Source organism: Mesoplodon bidens (assembly GCF_964165515.1).
Source record: "Mesoplodon bidens genome assembly, chromosome: 5".
Taxonomy (NCBI): domain Eukaryota; kingdom Metazoa; phylum Chordata; class Mammalia; order Artiodactyla; family Ziphiidae; genus Mesoplodon; species Mesoplodon bidens.
In genome coordinates, this window is record NC_138161.1 from 1,389,128 (window position 1) to 1,406,179 (window position 17,052).

Sequence of the window (17,052 nt, forward strand, 5' to 3'; positions counted from 1 at the left end):
AGCCGATCAGGAATGATGTTCCTGCCTGATCACATTATTGCATCGACTTCCTTTCTTCAAGTTTCCTTTTTCATGGCTCGTCTTCGCTCCCTGGCACTACTCCCAGCTGACACCGTATCACAGGCTAAAGAGGGTAAAATACAGCCTGGTGCCACTTCAGACACATTCTAATGTTCCGTGGTGAGTCTGACTTTGCTACACATTCTTGGTAAACAGACAAGCAGACAAGGGCCGTTTCACAGCCACTCACCTTCCCCCATAAGCAGGCTGGACGAGTCAGAGCAGGCCCATAGATAGCGTGTGTTCACACTCGTTGTGACCTAGAGCATCACAACCAGAACTGGCAATTCACGGGAGGACCAACTTCGGTCGTGGAGCCCACCGACCTGAAACACAAAACACAGGGGCAAATGAGCTTACGAATTAGGACCTTGTCCATCGGGACTGAGCTTCAACAGAACCTCTTTCTTGTGTTCAGCAGAGCAGCAAGCATTTCTTAAGATTCAGGCGTGAGACGCGTGGGATGTGATGAAATGCCAGTGAGAGCCCATCCTGGGACCCGCCCCATGCGCACTGGAGGGGCCTCCACTGCACAGATGAGCAGTGCAGAAGAAGTGCTTGGTAAAACTATATACACTTTTGAGAATAGAAGTGAAACAGTCAACTTTCTACTTGTAATATTTAGTATATTTATATGTATATATGCTGATTTTAAAAGTTATGAAACTATATATTAACTTAAACACACGGCTGGTTTTCTACTTTACAACTGGTATAATCATTTCACTTGAACCCTTCCATTTCAGCATGCAATCTGTCCACCTAGTCTTTTCCAGAGTGCATCATTTTCTCCTTGGTCTAAGTTTCTTGACTCTTCACTCTTTGAATTCACATTGTTGCACAAACAGGAAACTTCACCCCCAGGCACAAGAACTCATGTTCATAACATATCCTCTTCGCTGCTTTTCAAGTCCAGGTGTAACGACCTCTGCACGTTATTGCCAGGGATGCCTTAAAAGGCTCTTCACAACAGCATCCAACATCTGGAATTGTGAGGGCACAGCACCAAACATAATGAGAAGCCCACGTTAAATCTCTCTGTCTTTCTCCATGTCAATCAGGTAACCATTTTAGGCAATAAACAACATCACTGAGTCTGTTTCAAGCTAAAATATCTCACCCATATAATACCTTGAGGTTCAAAATGAAATAAATGAGAAAATACGAAATGTAAGGAAATGCCATGAAGGTGACATTGAGTAAAAGCCTTCCTCTTTCACAGGGGCAGACGGTGTCTCCACTGGTGCAGGAAAAGGGTCAGCGTGTTACCGATTGGAGGATCAGAGAGGCCTGAAGGTCACGAGTGGGAACTCATCAGAAAGCAATGGAAGAACAAGGGATTGTCTTGGCTCCCTTGTCCATTAGAAAAGAACAGTCTTACAGATGTAGAGAACAAACGCATGGACACCAAGGGGGGAACGTGGGGAGTGGTGGTGGTGGTGTGATGAATTGGGAGATTGGGATTGACATATATACACTAATAAGAATAAAATAGATGACTAATGAGAACCTGCTGCATAAAAAAATAAATAAATAAAGTTAAAAAAAAAAAAGAAGTCTTGTACTTACAGTGCCAGGACAACTGATAGCACACACCAAAGAGTGCACTTGCATTTTACCTTACACCACATGCAAAAATTAACTTAAAATAAACCAAAGACCTAGACTTAAGAGCTAAAACTATAAACATCTTGAAGGAAACACTGGAAAAAATTTTTTCATGGCATTGGATTTGGCAATGATTTCATGGATATGACACCAAAAAGCACAGGCAGCAACAAAAAGTAGATGAATTGGACTTCATCAAAATTAAGAACTTTTGTGCATCAAAGAGCACTAATAAGAAGGTGAAAATACAACCTACATAATAGAATATATCGGCAAATCAGATACCTAAGCAGGGATTAATATTCAGACTATATATAAAACTTCTACAACTCAACAATAAAAAACAATTAAGAAATATACAAAGGATTTGACATATGTTTCTCTAAGGAAGATACAGAAATGGCCAATAAGCACAGGAAAAGTAACTCAACATCTTTCAGCATTAGAAACATGCAAGTCAAAACCACAGTGAGCCACTTAGGATGGCAATAATAGTAATAATAATGAAAACGATAATAATAAGAAGAAGAAACAGAAAATTACAAATGTCAGCAAGGATATGGAAAAACTGGAATCTGCATACATTGCTGGTGGAAATATAGAATGATATAACCCCTTTGGAAAACAGGCCGGCAGTTCCTCCACAAGTTAAACCCAGAGTTCCTATATGACCCAGCAACCCCACTCCTAGGCATATACCCAAGACAATGAAAATATACGTCCACAGAAAAACCTGTACATGGATGTTCACAGCAGTGTTGCTCATAACTGTCAAAAACTGGAAACAATCCAACGTCCATCGATTGATGAAGGTGGATAAACAAAGTGTGGCGCATCCTTATAACGGGATGTTATTCAGTCACAAAGAAGGGGATGAAGTGCTGACCCGCGCGGCAACGTGGATGGACCTTGAAGACATTACGAGAAGGGAAAGAAGCCAGACGCGGAAAGCCCCATGTTGCGTGCTCCCATTTACAGCACACGTCCAGAACAGGCCAACCCACGGGGACAGAAAGTAGACCCATGGCTCCTAGGGCTGAGGAGAGAGGGTAATGGGATGGGTGTGGGGTTTCTTTTGGGGTGAAGAGAACGTTGTGTAATTAGATAGTGGTGATGGTTGCACACCTTTGTGAATATGCTAAAAACTACTAAAATGGGCAATTTTAAAATATGAATTGTATGGTATGTGAATTATACTCAATTAAAAAGAACAAAGGTAATAAATACTCAAAAGCTTTTTTTTAAAAAAGGCAGTGGAAGAGACCTCGTATTAAACATCACAGAGTTAACATGTGTTTACTCCACCCTTACAGAAACTGCACTGAAGTGATGCTCACAAAATAAAACAGCACAAACCCACAAACACTAAGAAGTCAGGAGGAACGAGAAGAACCAACAACAGCTTTCAGCACAGCCCTAGGGTCTGGGAGGTGGTGAAAAAGTGGTAAATAAGGAGCGAAGCAGAGACACTGACACCGCAGCCTCTAAGGGGAGAAGCCACCCGGAAGCCGGCCGTTCGCCCCCTATTCTAGGAAGAGCGGGGCCTGCAGGCATCAAGTGGTTCCACAGGTCAGAGGGGCAGGGAAGTGGGTGGAAACAGCAGTAACGATTAGAATTGTCTGTGAGGAAGCATTAGGGCCTCAGGTGCCATGGCACCGTTGTCACCAATCAAGTACTCCTGTTCCCAGGGACACCCAGAGGTTTCCTCTTGGGAAAGGGTGACTCTTCAGGACAGAAATGCTGACATCAACCCAGGAGTGTTACGCGGACGAGAACTGAGAGAACAATGAGCCCCCTTGCTCCTCCCTGAGACTCTCGGCGTCCCAGCAGACAGGGCTACCCTCACAGCAAGTCTCATAAAGTAGAAAGAGCACGACAGCAGTTTCTGATGACAGCGCAAGAAAGCCAGAAGTTAGTGAACTAAAAGACATTCGCTTTGAAATGTGTATCACCCTAGAAACCTCTGAAGGGAACTTGTTTACTGAACACATAGCCTGACCTGGCACTAGGTTTCGTAAGAAGCACCACGAGACCGCAACACGGAGAGCAATGTGACAGACTCGCCTGAGCCATGACCCACTTCTCCCAACGTCAGCCCCAGCTCCAGGGAGCGGGACACCGAGCTCCCTGCGGAGCGAGGGGTGGTGAGCGACGGGGACAGTCTCGGAGGGAAGGCTCTGCCGTTCCCTTTTCAAAACTCAACTGGTGCTGGAAAGGGGGGTGGCAGAGGAGATAAAGTAGGGCTCACGACTCCCCTCTTCACCTCTGCGGCCGCCCCTCGCTGTGCGACCCACTTAGTGACAACAGGAGCAGTGGTTTTCAGCGGCTCGCTGAACAGCCGCCACAACGAATCAGTTTCAAAGGACCAGAGCCCGAGGACGGCGCATCCCCTCCCAGGCACAGTCCCGATGAAAGCAGCCCATCGAGCCGCAAACGACACACATGCGCACACAGGCAGACACACGCATGTGCACGCGGGCGTGAGCGGCTCCCACTGCCGTCCGCATCCTCACGTGGGGCCTGGCTCCACCGGAAGGTCTGAGACATCGGACGACCGGGAGCAGGGCTGTCCTGCTCTCTACTGGGCATCCTCTGTGAGCCCTCCTGCTGGGAAGCTGGGCGGCAGGAGCGGGTGGGGGCAGGCGGGCAGGGTGCTTTAGGCCATTTGAAGAGGGGGCAGGTGGAACCTGCGGGAAACAGGGGTGTGAGAGGATTTTAATAAATCACGATATTTTAACACCAGCAGTCTGGCTGCTGGTGTGGAAACCAGGCTGAAGGTGAAAAGCGGCAGGAGAGGAAGCCGGGAGAGAACTCAGGAGATCACCAGCTAATCTAGCCAAGAGATGATGGCGAGGAAGTGCCTCGATGCCCCAGAGCCCGCGAGGGGTTAATCTGAGGAGCGACCCCAGGGCCAAACCAACAAACCACCCATCTGGCGGAGACGCCATGGCACCCCCGTCACAGTTCACACAAGGACAGTGAACACGGAGCGAGTTGTGGGATATCATGTGTGTGTGTAAAGCTGCACCTGACATTTAGAGGTTGTACATTCTCCTAAAACTCTCTGAGAATAAAACCAAAATTGACAATGTTCTAACTCATAATGCAAGTTTCAACCAATTTTGAAGACATGGAATCAACAGACCATGCCTTCCACCCGGTGGGTGATTAAATTAGAAATCATTAGCAAAAAGATAACTCTATAACTCTCCTGGACATAACACTTTTTATTTTATTTTAATTAATTAATTTATTTTTTTTTTTGCGGTACGCGGGCCTCTCACTGTTGTGGACTCTCCCGTTGCGGAGCACAGGCTCTGGACGTGCAGGCTCAGTGGCCATGGCCCACGGGCCCAGCTGCTCCGCGGCATGTGGGATCCTCCCGGACCGGGGCACGAACCCGTGTCCCCTGCATCGGCAGGCAGACTCTCAACCACTGCGCCACCAGGGAAGCCCGGACATAACACTTTTTAAATGATTCTAAATAAGGAGTGGATGGGAATGACATAATGAAATTAGAAAATCATGAGACCTCAATAATAATAAAAGTGCTGCATGACAAAATTTGTAGCATTCAGCTACAATAGAACTTACAGGAAAACTTACAGCTTTTAAAAGCCTATACTAGGAATAAAGTCAGAAAACTAGTGAATAGAAAATCCAATTTTAGAAGTTAGAAAAATAACAGAAAGTATCCACAGAAAATAGAAAGAAGGTAATTATAATAAAGAATAGATCAGAAGTTACAAAAAAAGAACCAATTGTGAAAATGAACAAATATAAAATTTGGTTCTTCAAAAAAGTCCCCAAAATATACAACCCTCTGATGACGCTGATCAAGAAAATTAATCCAGAAGGCACAGATGACTGGAGTAATTAAAAGGAACACCAGGCCTTCTGGTTCTGGACAAAATGAAGCAGACGCATTGTCCCCTACATTCCTGCTGAGCGCAACTAAAAACCCTGTGTTAAACATGAAACAAGCCTAAGAAAAATGGGAAAGGTGGAGGGAGAGAAGGTGCCTGGATGGGTCCTGAGGTGTGAAGCCTGACACAACAGTAAGTTCACCTTTGTGTTTTGTTTAGATTCCCTCCTGTTTATTCTAGGCTCATCACTGGAAAAACCTGTGACCGAAAAATGCCAAAGAACACTGGAAAAAAGTCTCAAGAAAAGCCAACCCCCGCCCCCCTGGAGAACACTGCCTTCCGGGCGAAGCTGACAGGGGACGCGTGCACACACACACGTGCCCACATCAGAGGGGCTCCCACCCCTCAGGAACGAGGAGCTCCTCCCTCTGCTCAAGGTATCGGGGAGGCCAAGGGGTGCCTGGGCCTCCACCCCAGCCCACTGTGAACAAGGTTCCCCCACCTATGTCAGTAGAGGCCTGCTAAGACAGGAGATTTTTATAAGATCCAGAATGTCATAACATTGCAACCAAAATTTCCAGGATACAAACAAAAATCGCTTGCCATACCAAAAATGAGACTTAGGAGAATCTCAACATGAAAGAGGAAAGAAAATCAATAAATGCCAACACTGAGATGACAGAAATATTAGAATTCTCTGACATGGATTTTAAAGCTGCCATCACAAAAATGCTGCAGTGAGCATGTATGAACATGCTTAAAGCAAATCTCTAAAAACCTCAGCAAAGAAATGGGAGAACTGAACAACCAGCAAATTACCGAAATACAATCAAAATGAAAGAGACAACCTCAATAGGCCTATAGCCATTAAAGACATGAAAACCTGTAATAAAAACTCCAGAAAAAAGAAATCTCCAGGCCCAGATGGTTTCACTGGAGGATTTTACCAAACATTTAGAAGAAAATGAACGTAAGCCTTAGACACTCATAGAAAATAGAATACTTCCCAACTCATTTTGTGAGGCTACTGCTACCTTGATACCAAAACTGGAGATAAAACAGTACAGAAAAAATAAAAAAATAAACCAGTCTCGCTCATGAACATCCACACAAATAGACTAAATATATTTTTTAAATTAGCAAATGAGAGACTTCCCTGGTGGCGCAGTGGTTAAGAATCTGCCTGCCAATGCAGGGGACACAGGTTCGAGCCCTTGTCTGGGGGGATCCCACATGCCGCGGAGCAACTAAGCCCATGTGCCACAACTACTGAGCCTGCGCTCTAGAGCCCATGAGCCACAACTACTGAAGCCCGCACGCCTAGAGCCCATGCTCGCAACAAGAGAAGCCACCGCAATGAGAAGCCCGTGCACCATAACGAAGAGTAGCTCCCGCTCGCCGCAATTAGAGAAAGCCTGCGAGCAGCCACAAAGACCCAACAAAGCCATAAATAAATAAATAAATAAATAAATCTTTAAAAAAATTAGCAAATGAATCCAGCAATGTGTAAAAGAGTTATGTACCATGGCCAAGTAGGATTTATCCAGATATGCAAGGCTGGCTCCATGTTAAAAAAAAATCAATCAGTATAATCTACCATATCAACAAGCGAAAGCATAAAAGCCATATGACTATATAAACTGATGCATTAAAACACATTTGACAAAATTCAACACCTAATTCATGATAAAAAAATACCAGCAAGTTAAGAATAGAGGGAAATTATGTCAACTTGATAAATAGCATCTATAAGAAACCTACAGCTATCCTCATACATATGGTGATAGAATGAATGCTGCCCACTAAGACTGGGAACAAGCACGGCTGTCCACTTTCACCACTCTTATCCAACATGTTACTGGGAGTTGCAGCCACTGCAACAGGCAAGAAAAAAATCAGAGGCATTTAGGCTGAAAAAGAAGAAGTAAAGCTATCATCTCTATTTGCAGATGATACGATTTTCTACCTAGAAAATCTTGAGGAATCTATAAACAAAGCAAAACTCCTAGAAATAATAAGTGAGTTCAGAATGGTGCGGAATATGAGTCATACAGGAAAAGTAACTGAATTTCTGTATACTAATGGTGAACATACATCAACCAAAATTTAAAACAACGATTTAAAATCACTCAGAAATACAATGAAACACTTAGGTACACACTTAATGAAACTTATGCAGGCCCTGTCTGCTGAAAAATGCAAAATGCTAATGAAATAAATTAAAGAAACATAAATAAGCGGAGAGACAATGCTATGTCCACGGATTGGAAGACTCAACGTAGTAAAGACATCAGCTCTCTCCAAATCGGTCTGCGGGCTCAATGCAGTTCCTGCAAAAGTCCCAGCAAGGTTTTGTAGACACGGACAAGCTTATTCTAAAATTTATACGGGAAGAGAAGAAGAAAGCAGGAAAAATCGCTCGATTTGATGATAAGGCTTACTTTGTAGCTACGGTATTCAAGAGAGTGCGGTGTTGGCATCGGGGGGTACACACATCAGAGGACGAGAAGAGAGAACCCAGGAGCAGACCCAGCACAGAGGCCTGGCTCCTCTCCGACAGCACGCAAAGGCATCCCACTGAGAAAGGTGGTCTCCCAACAAAAGGTGCTGGGACAGGGGACCCTAGCCCTAAGCCTCACACCTCACACAAATACTAACAGACACAGAGGTAAAGCAAGAAACTACAAAACTTTTAGGAAAAAAACAGGAGAAGAATCTTCAGGACCTAGGGGCTAGGCAAAGAGTTCTTAGACTTGACACAGACAGCATGAACCATGAAAGGAAAAACTGATAAACGGGACTTAATCAAAACTACCCACTTCTGCTATGCCAAAGACCCTGTTAAGAGAATGAAGAGCCCAGCCGACGCCCCCCACACCCGGGGCGCCCTTCGCCCACATCCCCATGTCACAAACTCGGCCACCACTCCCGGCCTCCAGAGCCCACTCCCCTGGCCCCAGCAGCCTTGCAGCCCTCACCCAGCAACTGGCTTCCGGAAGGCGCTTCTCTCCACTTGTGCACCCCTCGTTGCAGGCCTGGGGTAGAGGCACAACGCAGACTGTGGACGAGTGAGAATATAAAGAGATGAGGAACCTGGTGCGCAGCAGGCCCCCCTGAGAGCGGGGAGGCCAGCACGGTGCCTCGGGCAGCACACGGGTCAGAGCCTCTCACCACGGCCCAGCCCGACATGCCTGGGACCCCCGGAGCGCCCTGACTCGCCACTCCCTCGGGGGTGGCGTAGAGCGTGGGAGGGGCGAGGCCGTGTCTCCCGACACCTGGAGGGGAACCAGAGCCCACAGGGGACTAAAGAGGGGCACCAGGCGGCCCGCAGACCAGCCGCGCTCACCTGGGGTGGGGACGAAGCCTGGCTGACGCCCGCACCCTGCAGGGTTGGCAGCAAACTCACACAGGTGGCCCTCCAGCTGAGGCCCGAGGGTGGCCGCCCGGAGGAGGCAGGCAGGCCCCCAATCAACAGTCCAGGGGCAGGAAAGACGGAGGAGCAGGGCTTCTCTCCGGGCTCACAGCTCTGGCCCTCAGGTCAGAGGATCTGCCGTGCCCTCGGGGACAAACTCGGCGTCGCCCTGGGGCAGAGGTGCTCCCAGTCCCACCGGGCACGCTTGGCCAAGTACTTGCTCTGCCAGCCAGATGTGAGCAGGGTGACACGTGCCACTCCTCTGCCCTGGTGACAAGCATCCTGAAGATGCCAGAGTGACTTCAGCTGACACGTGGCCTGTGCAGGCCACAGAGACTTGGGACTCATGGTGACTGCAGTGCAGCTGGGCCACGCTGGCCATTACAGAACCTGCTGGTGGGGCCGGGCGGGGCCGCAGGGCGGTGCACCAGGCAGAGGCTGCAGAGGCCACGGTGGTACCGAGCACAAGTGCCGCCTGCACGGAGGAAGCAGACAATTTCCCCAAAGAGATTACAGCTTCAGGCAAGAGCCCGAGGGAGGAGCACTTAGGAGCACATCTTTATTCCGACACCGAGCTCAGGAAGGTCCGCGGAGAAGAATCCGGGGAGAGTGGGGAGTGGGCTGGGGCCGGGGGTGCAGCTGTTCTGCCCTCAGAGTGACCCTCAAGCTTCCCGTCTCTAAACCTCTTTCCTCCCTTATATCACTGGGGACACCACGGTGCTTTTTTCCTTCTGGGGGGTGTGTATCACCATTCACCTTACTAGACGTTGAAACTGAGCAACCTTAAATATTTTATCTATTAATTCATTTAAAAACAACGATAAGAAACCTGACACAGGTTAACAAAAGTAAATCTTCATGAATAACTAAATTTTCCCAAACAAAAAAATTAGTGTGAAGTGTGGCCTTGTTTCCTATTTTTGTAAGTCTCTTTAGGGTCTGGCTTCGTAGAAGAAGCCGGATCCTCATATCTGCTCCCGTGTTTACTCTGTTGTGATCGCTGGTTTTGGCTGAAGTCCGTGCAGACAACGGGCCACAGGGAGGCGGGCGGCTGGGAAAGGGCTGCTCAGATAGATGCCTGGGAACACAGTCTGCGTCATCACCACGCCTAAACTCAGCGACGGTAATTTCTTAAAGCTTAGCTGCAAACTGCAATCTAAAACCACATGAAAAACCGCAAGGAACTTTCTGGACACTGTCACACTGTAAAAGCCTTGGTCTGCCCTAAACTTTGATTGTCTTTTACCCAAGCATGATTGGTCATATGGAAACTGGTTCACTGAGTCATGCAGGTCTTCTAAATGTGGACAGACTTTATCACTCAATACCAAAAACAATCACACTTGTTAATATCACCACTAAGCACCGCAGAAAAGTCTGCAGGTCTGAGGGAGCAGTGGACAGTGGCAGATAAAAATTTTGGACAATTCTAGCTTTGCTGAGCCCTCAAAGGTCATAGTTGGCAGCAAAACCCTCGGATGTAACCCCAATCATTTCTGAGAAAGTGCCTGTCCAATACCCAAGTCCAGACACCTGTCCACCAGGCGTCCCCCCAAGTGGCCGTGCTTCCTGCACGGCATGGTGTCCAGGCGGGGCAAGGACGGCGCCCGAGGCTTGGGATCTCTCGGATACAAGGAGTAAGCGCACTGCCCCGAGAGGACGTGGTTGGGTGAGTCTGGCTGAGAACGCAGGGGCCACTAGCAGAGCCTCCAGGGGCTCAGGCCCCAGCAGTAGCACCGCCCCAGCTCAAGCGGCACTCAGTGAGAGGGGAAAGGCGCAACCAGCACTATGGAAATAGTCATTTTTGACCCTGCAGGTCCCTTGCAAGGGTCTCAGGGACCCCTAGGGCTCCACGGGTCATGCTCTGAGGACCACAGCAGCAGAGGGTAAGACTGAGAATGTCTTTGGGTGACAAACACTTGTTAAAATTCAACTTAACGACAAGAATCTGATTAAGCAGGCGGCCAGCACACCCTCAGTCGGCTTGGGAGGCGGGCGGCAGGCCTGAGGTCAGGTGCCGCAGGGCCGGTCCCTCCTGCGGTCTCTCTCCTTGGCGTGCAGACAGCGTCTTCCCCCTGGGTCCTCCCGTGGCCTTGCCTCTTGGGGGCTCACTCCTGGTGGTCCCTCCTCTCCTTATCAGGACACAGCCCTATCGGTTCCGGCCCCACACTTATGAGCTCACTGAACCTCCTTAAAGTCCCCGCGTCCAAATGCAGGCATGGTGGGGGATAGGGATTCAACCTATGAATTTTGGGGGGACACAACCCAGTCCACAGCCTCCTCCATCCAAACTGCTGAGTGACATTTCCAGCTGGGAGGCCTGAGGCTGGAGCCCCCTACGGACGGCTGCAGCCTTCTAGACCCCAGGCTGCAGCAGGTCCGACTGGAGAGAGGGGTGCTCAGGAGGAACCAGGGGTGCAGCTGCCAGCACTCCACCAAGTGAAGTTCTGCGGGCACTGTCTTGGCCAAGGGGCCACGGGAGGGGCAGGCACAGGCCAGGACACCCACCCAGCCCAGGAGCGCAGGGACCTCTGAACAGGTTCTGCACACTACAGAAACCCAGCCCAGACAACCGTCTGGTTTCGTAAAGCAAGTCCTACCGGCGCACGGCCGTGCCCACGAGTGTGCGTACCGTCTGGGGCTGCTTTCTCGCTGTGATGGAGGAACTGAGCGATGGACACAGACCTCGCGGAGCCCACAGTGCCCAGGTATTTACCGTCTGGTCTGATACAGAAATCCAGACCCCGCTCTAGAGGACAGAGGTGTGGGGAGGCGCAGAGAGAACGTGGGCCGGCGGGCCGGGAGGGACCCCAGGGCCGGACCTGGGGCCTGGCGAGGAGGTCGCCCCTCGGGCTCTCCCATCTGTTGGATGCAGGGCGCCGGGTGCCTCCTGCTTCTGCTCCATTGAAAGGGACCTGTCCGAGTCGCTGCAAGCTGCACCCACCCATGGATGTTGGGGCAGGTGGACAGTCAGCAGCCCCTCTGTCCTTAGGTGTCCAGAGGAAGAGGGGGCAGATCGGAGCTGACCAAGAAACGGGCATGAGAGCCTGGCCACGCCTGTGCCTGCGTTGGTGGAGGGTGGCCTCTGGCCGTCTCTCCTGGGCAGGGGACAGGAGGGGAGCAGACGTTTGTGTAATTTATTCCCCTGGACACTCCCCGCCTGTCCCCAGGAGGACTAGCCTCGCCCAGCGCTGAGGTCAGGCCTGGCCACCTAGTACTCCTCTGGGAAGAAGCTGCATGGCCAGAGCAGAGTTCTCCGCGTTCTCTCCTCCCCCTGCCATCATTCCGGGAATGTTCCAGAGAGAATTTGCGCCATTAGCCTGGGAAGGGGGTGAAGTCAACACAGAAAGAGCCACCGCCGACCCAAGAGAATGAAAAGTAAACTGTGTATTTATACGATTTGAGGATCATTTGTTTCTGCAGCTCAACCCGGGCCCTAAGCGGCCCCCACTGGGGTAGGGAAAGTGCACCTGCTCCGCCTTCCCAGGAGCAGAGGTCTGCTGACAGGCTTTGTGTCCCTGCAGCCGGCCTGTGCTCCTCGTCACATGATGAAAGCTGCTCTCGTGGCCGTCCACACTGCTGTGTGAACCTGTCCCTGTGCGTGTATCTCTCAATAGCCAAGTTCACCCACTCAGGTTTATGGCTACGACTGACGCTCCCTGGACTTGTCTCATCCTCGCTGTTTTTTCTTTTCCTACCTTCAGTTACACATTTTCTGTTAAAAGGTCCTGCGCTGTTTTCTTGTGGCACCTGACACACACACACAGGGTCACCTGTGTTCCTGCAGAAGTGACGGACGGAGCAGAAAAGAAGGTGGATGGGAGATGACGAAGCAGGAAACCAGCCTGGGGGCCGGACCCTGGATTCTTCACAGGAACTGTCCTTGCTGCGGATGCCCCCTCAGGGATCTCCCCTCCCGCCACGTACCGTGAAGACAAAGCAGCACAGAGGGCGACAGCTCTCCGTTGTGGAGGCAGAGTTTCCCGCACGACCCCAGGCCCACCCGGCCCGCGCTGCTGGGAATCAGCAAACCTGATTTGAAAAATCTCATTACAGGGTGTGTGGCCATGACGTCAGGGTGACCCTCCGCTTCCATGATCGAGTTTAAGAACTGGATGTGCCTCTGAAAGCTGTTCTTTCTGATATGATTTGGCTTGGTGCCCTATGGTCCTCCTAGAGGATGGGAAGATTGTACAAGAATAAGGGAACAAGAAATCCAAAAAATTCAGCAAGACTCTGAATGTTTCAAGCTCCCTGATGCTCTGTAGACCAATTTGCAGTTCAGTGCAGTGATCCTTGGAACTGTCTAAAATAGTCTAGAGAAATAATGAGGGGGATGGGCTGCAGGAAGGTGGAATGAGGAGCTTGGTGAATGCTGTCCCCCCAAAGCAATCACAAAACTAGACAAAACCGTCCAAAAATAACCATTAGGATGCTGGAAATCAGCCGAAGGCACATGACAAATCGAGAGGCGTTCACACACGGAAACCTGCTGAGCCTCGGGTGGATGGCGCCGGCCGCTGATGGGCACGGTGAGGGCGAGCCATGGCAACGTGGGTGCAGCCTGAGAAACAAGAACGAGCTCCGGGGCAGGAGCCCAGGCCGGGGAGCAGACGGGCACACAGCATTCCAGGCTGCAGAAGACTCACAAGTGTGCAGTCGGTAAAGAACAGTTGTTCCACTTGGTTGTGCCTGCTGAGGCCCCACTGCTCACCAACGCGGACAGACGTCACCTGAGACTCTGGACCACTCGTAGCGCGTTACCTGCTCCGGTCTGCTTGTGGAGACACCCGTGCGCGCGGCTGCATGTGCACACAGGCGTGCCATGGCTGCTCACAGAGACCAGCCCTCCGCCGCCTCCTGCCAGCTCTCGGGGCAGAGAGCACCCAGGCAGCGGGTTACCGCAAAGGCGGTCCTTTTTGGTGGAAAGGAAATTTCAATCTGCAGGCAGCAATCCAACTGAGGAAAAATGCAAAATGAAGCAGTATTTTTGGATGGGACCTACCCATGCATTTATTTGCACGCTGTCCACTCCTGGGCCCACGGCCCCCGCAGGGCCCCAGCCTGGCAACCTCTGGGGCCTGGAGGGTCGACTTGCTGTCTCAGTCCTGAGCAGGGCTTCACCGCCAAGACACGTCATCAGTGGGAGCTAGAAAGGACATCTGGCTCCGCCTCGAACCCCAAGCTCATCTTGCCAGCCCCCTTCCTGTGCTGGACATGTGCGGACCAAGGTCTCTCGGGGTGGCGGAAATTCAAACTTGAGATGCCAGAAGTTATACAGCTGTTCAGCTTCAAAATGGACTCCTCTGAGAAAAACCCATGCCAAGAGATCTAGAAACACATGGTAAGAACCCCCCAGCCCCCCTCAGCTGTGGATTTAGACGCTGCTTCCAGCCTATCATGGCCAGGAGCACTGGCACTCCAAGCGCATCCAGCCCGGGCCGCAGGCAGGCAGGGGCTGCACTCCTTCGGGGAGGCCTGGCGGATCACAGAACAGGGCCCCACGCCCGTGGGTGCAGCAGATGAGGGGCAGAGAAACCCTCTAGAAGGAAGGGCCAGGGGCCTGGGGTTAAATGGCCGCATTTCCACCGTGAAGACTCATCACAGTCCCAACCCAAACCCAGCTGGACCTGCGTGAACCCTCACAGAGCGGGTGAAAGGTCACTTAAAAGAATAAAGAGCCAACTTTAAAAGACACTCACTGAGACCGTGTGCTCCTGGTAGAGCCTTGCGGTGAGATGGATGGACCCAGTTGGAGGCCGGGCACGTAAGGTACTGGAAGACGCCGGGACATTAGGACCCTTGGGGAACTGAGACGTGGTTTAACAAAGGTGCTATAGCACCATTAGTGTGAGACCAAAAAGTAAAAGACTAGACAGATCTAACTTCACACACTACCCCAGTACAGATTCTAGCACAATTTCAAGAGTAAAAGTATATTCTTATTTCACTCTTTAGGTGTGGGCTTCACATGGCGATTTCCTACCACAGAGGACAGTGTGGCCAAGGGGACAAAGAGTGACTTTGCAGTGGAGAGACTGACAGACACACCTGGGCCAGGTGACCAAGGTCAGTGTCCACAGTGTAGGTCATGAGATGGCATGGACCCTGGACCCCAGGACAGGACGTCATGAGAAGGGCCCTTCCCCTCTGTGCTCTTCCAAAAACCCATAACCGCAGTCCAGTCATGAGAAAAACATCAGACAAATCCCGATAGATGGACATTCTATAAATTCTGACCCACTCTCCTCAAAACTGTCAAGGTCATCAAAAACAAGGAATGTCTAAGAAAGTATCACAGCCAAAAACAGCCTAAAAAGACAAGGCAATTCAATGTATTCTAGGACAGAAAAAAGACATTAGGGAAAAGCTGAGGAAATCTGAATGTAGAATGGACTTTAGTTTGGTGATAATGTCTCAATCTTGGCTCCTTAATTGTAACCAGTGTACGACACTGACATAGGTGTTAATAACGGGAAACTAAGTGTGGGCGGATGGAAATCTCTGTGCTGTCTTTTTTTTAACATTCCTGCAAATCTAAAATTGTTCTAAAGCCTTTTTTCAAAAAGCTATCATCAACGAAATACAAGGGCAAATCATCTGAGAAAATATTTGCAGTATATACTTCAGAAAACAATACGTAAAGGACTTTTACATGATAAAATAAGACGCTGGCAACGTGTGACTAAGATGTGTGCAAGCTCCGTGACAACCAGAGGTGTTGCCAGAACCCTCGTCGGTAGCTGGTGAGACAGGTGGGGTTTAAGGCGCCCTGTCGTGGAAGCCGGGCCCGGCCTGGGGCCGCCACCCTCACAGGACATGGCCTGAGAAAGCCGTCGGTCCAGACGCACCAGAATTTACGCACTGAACATTTCCCCACGTTCTTGAACACCCTCTCCAAAGCCCTTGTAATGGCATCAGACTAACCCCTCATGTCTCACTGATCCTCCCATAACCTGGCCACTTCGGTTAATGATGATATTTTTACTTTTATTACTTTGAGAAACAGCAACACCCGTAAATTGTGACTTGCCAATAGGTAAGTATAGGTAACTCAGTGAGTGCAAAGTTCCAATCGCAGCAGTGTGGACTGCAGGACGCCAACTTTCCTTACGATGCTACTGGCTGCACACAGCCCCCCTGCCTGGCGTTGGTCTGGGACCATGGCTCCCACACTGAGGCCTGGGACTACCGGGTGGGACCCGGGGCCCTGCTGCAGAGCGAGCTCCATGGTCAGATGGGGCGGTGCTGGTGGGGAAGGTCTGCTCCCGCCTGCTCCCCTGCCAGGAGAGGAGGGGCCCAAATGCCCATGAGCACTGCCCCCAGGACATGCTGGGCCCGGGAGTGATGCCCACGGGCAGGCTCAGCTGTGGGCCAGCCTGGTGAGGGGAGCCCGTGCCTGGCCACAGGCCAGTTGGTCCTCGAGCCCACTGGGGACGGGGAAGGCTGGTCGCCATCCTCGGCAAAGGTCACGTGCCTGCCTCCCAGCCAGAGGCCCTGTGCCAGGTTCGTGTGGCCCCTTCTCCACCCTGCTTCACTGGCTCTAAGACACGCCCCTGGCCTAAAGGCCTGCGGGCGGCAGGAGGGGGTGCGGGTGCAGCCCTCTGTTCCTGCCCAGCCCTGGGCGCTGCCCAGTCAGGACCATCTTTCTGTAACAGGCATCTGACTTCAGGTCCACGCTGCCAGTGAATCCCCCGGAGGCACAGGCCGAGGCGTGAGGTGGTGTATCATCACTGTGCCTGTCTGTGCAGTGGCCTCACCGCCCATTGCCTTGCACTGAGGGTGCTGCCCCTCGAGTCACAGAGTTCCCCCTTCCAGTGGCCTGAAGCCCCTTCTCCTGCTGACGTCAGCCCAAGCCCCCTGGACGGGAAGCCTAAGGTCACCATGTGGGCCAGACGCATGCAGCCCAGGCTGGCCTCCACCCACTCCCCTCCCGAGCCCCCACCTGCCCTTCACCTGAAGCCTGTGCACAAGCCCTACGGTCCCGCCAGTCCGCAGTGTGTTGGACCACACGTCGTATCCTTCACACCTGACTAGCCGGGTGGGCTAAGGAGCTCTGGGAGGGTAGCGGTCACAGCAGCCCCGGAACCCCCCACGTCCCCTCCA

At 51.0% G+C, this 17,052-nt stretch overlaps 1 protein-coding gene across 10 annotated transcripts in view; it reads right to left on the reverse strand.

The window, feature by feature from the left end:
- PCBP3 (poly(rC) binding protein 3) overlaps positions 1 to 17,052 on the reverse strand; it is a 210,704-nt gene that overhangs the window by 54,476 nt on the left and 139,176 nt on the right. For all 10 annotated transcript variants that reach the window (XM_081235217.1, XM_081235214.1, XM_081235221.1 and 7 more), the window contains one exon: positions 251 to 386. In XM_081235217.1, coding sequence (XP_081091343.1) covers positions 251 to 260 — 10 coding nt within the window. In that variant the 5' untranslated portion in view covers positions 261 to 386. The remainder of the gene's footprint in view (positions 1 to 250; positions 387 to 17,052) is intronic.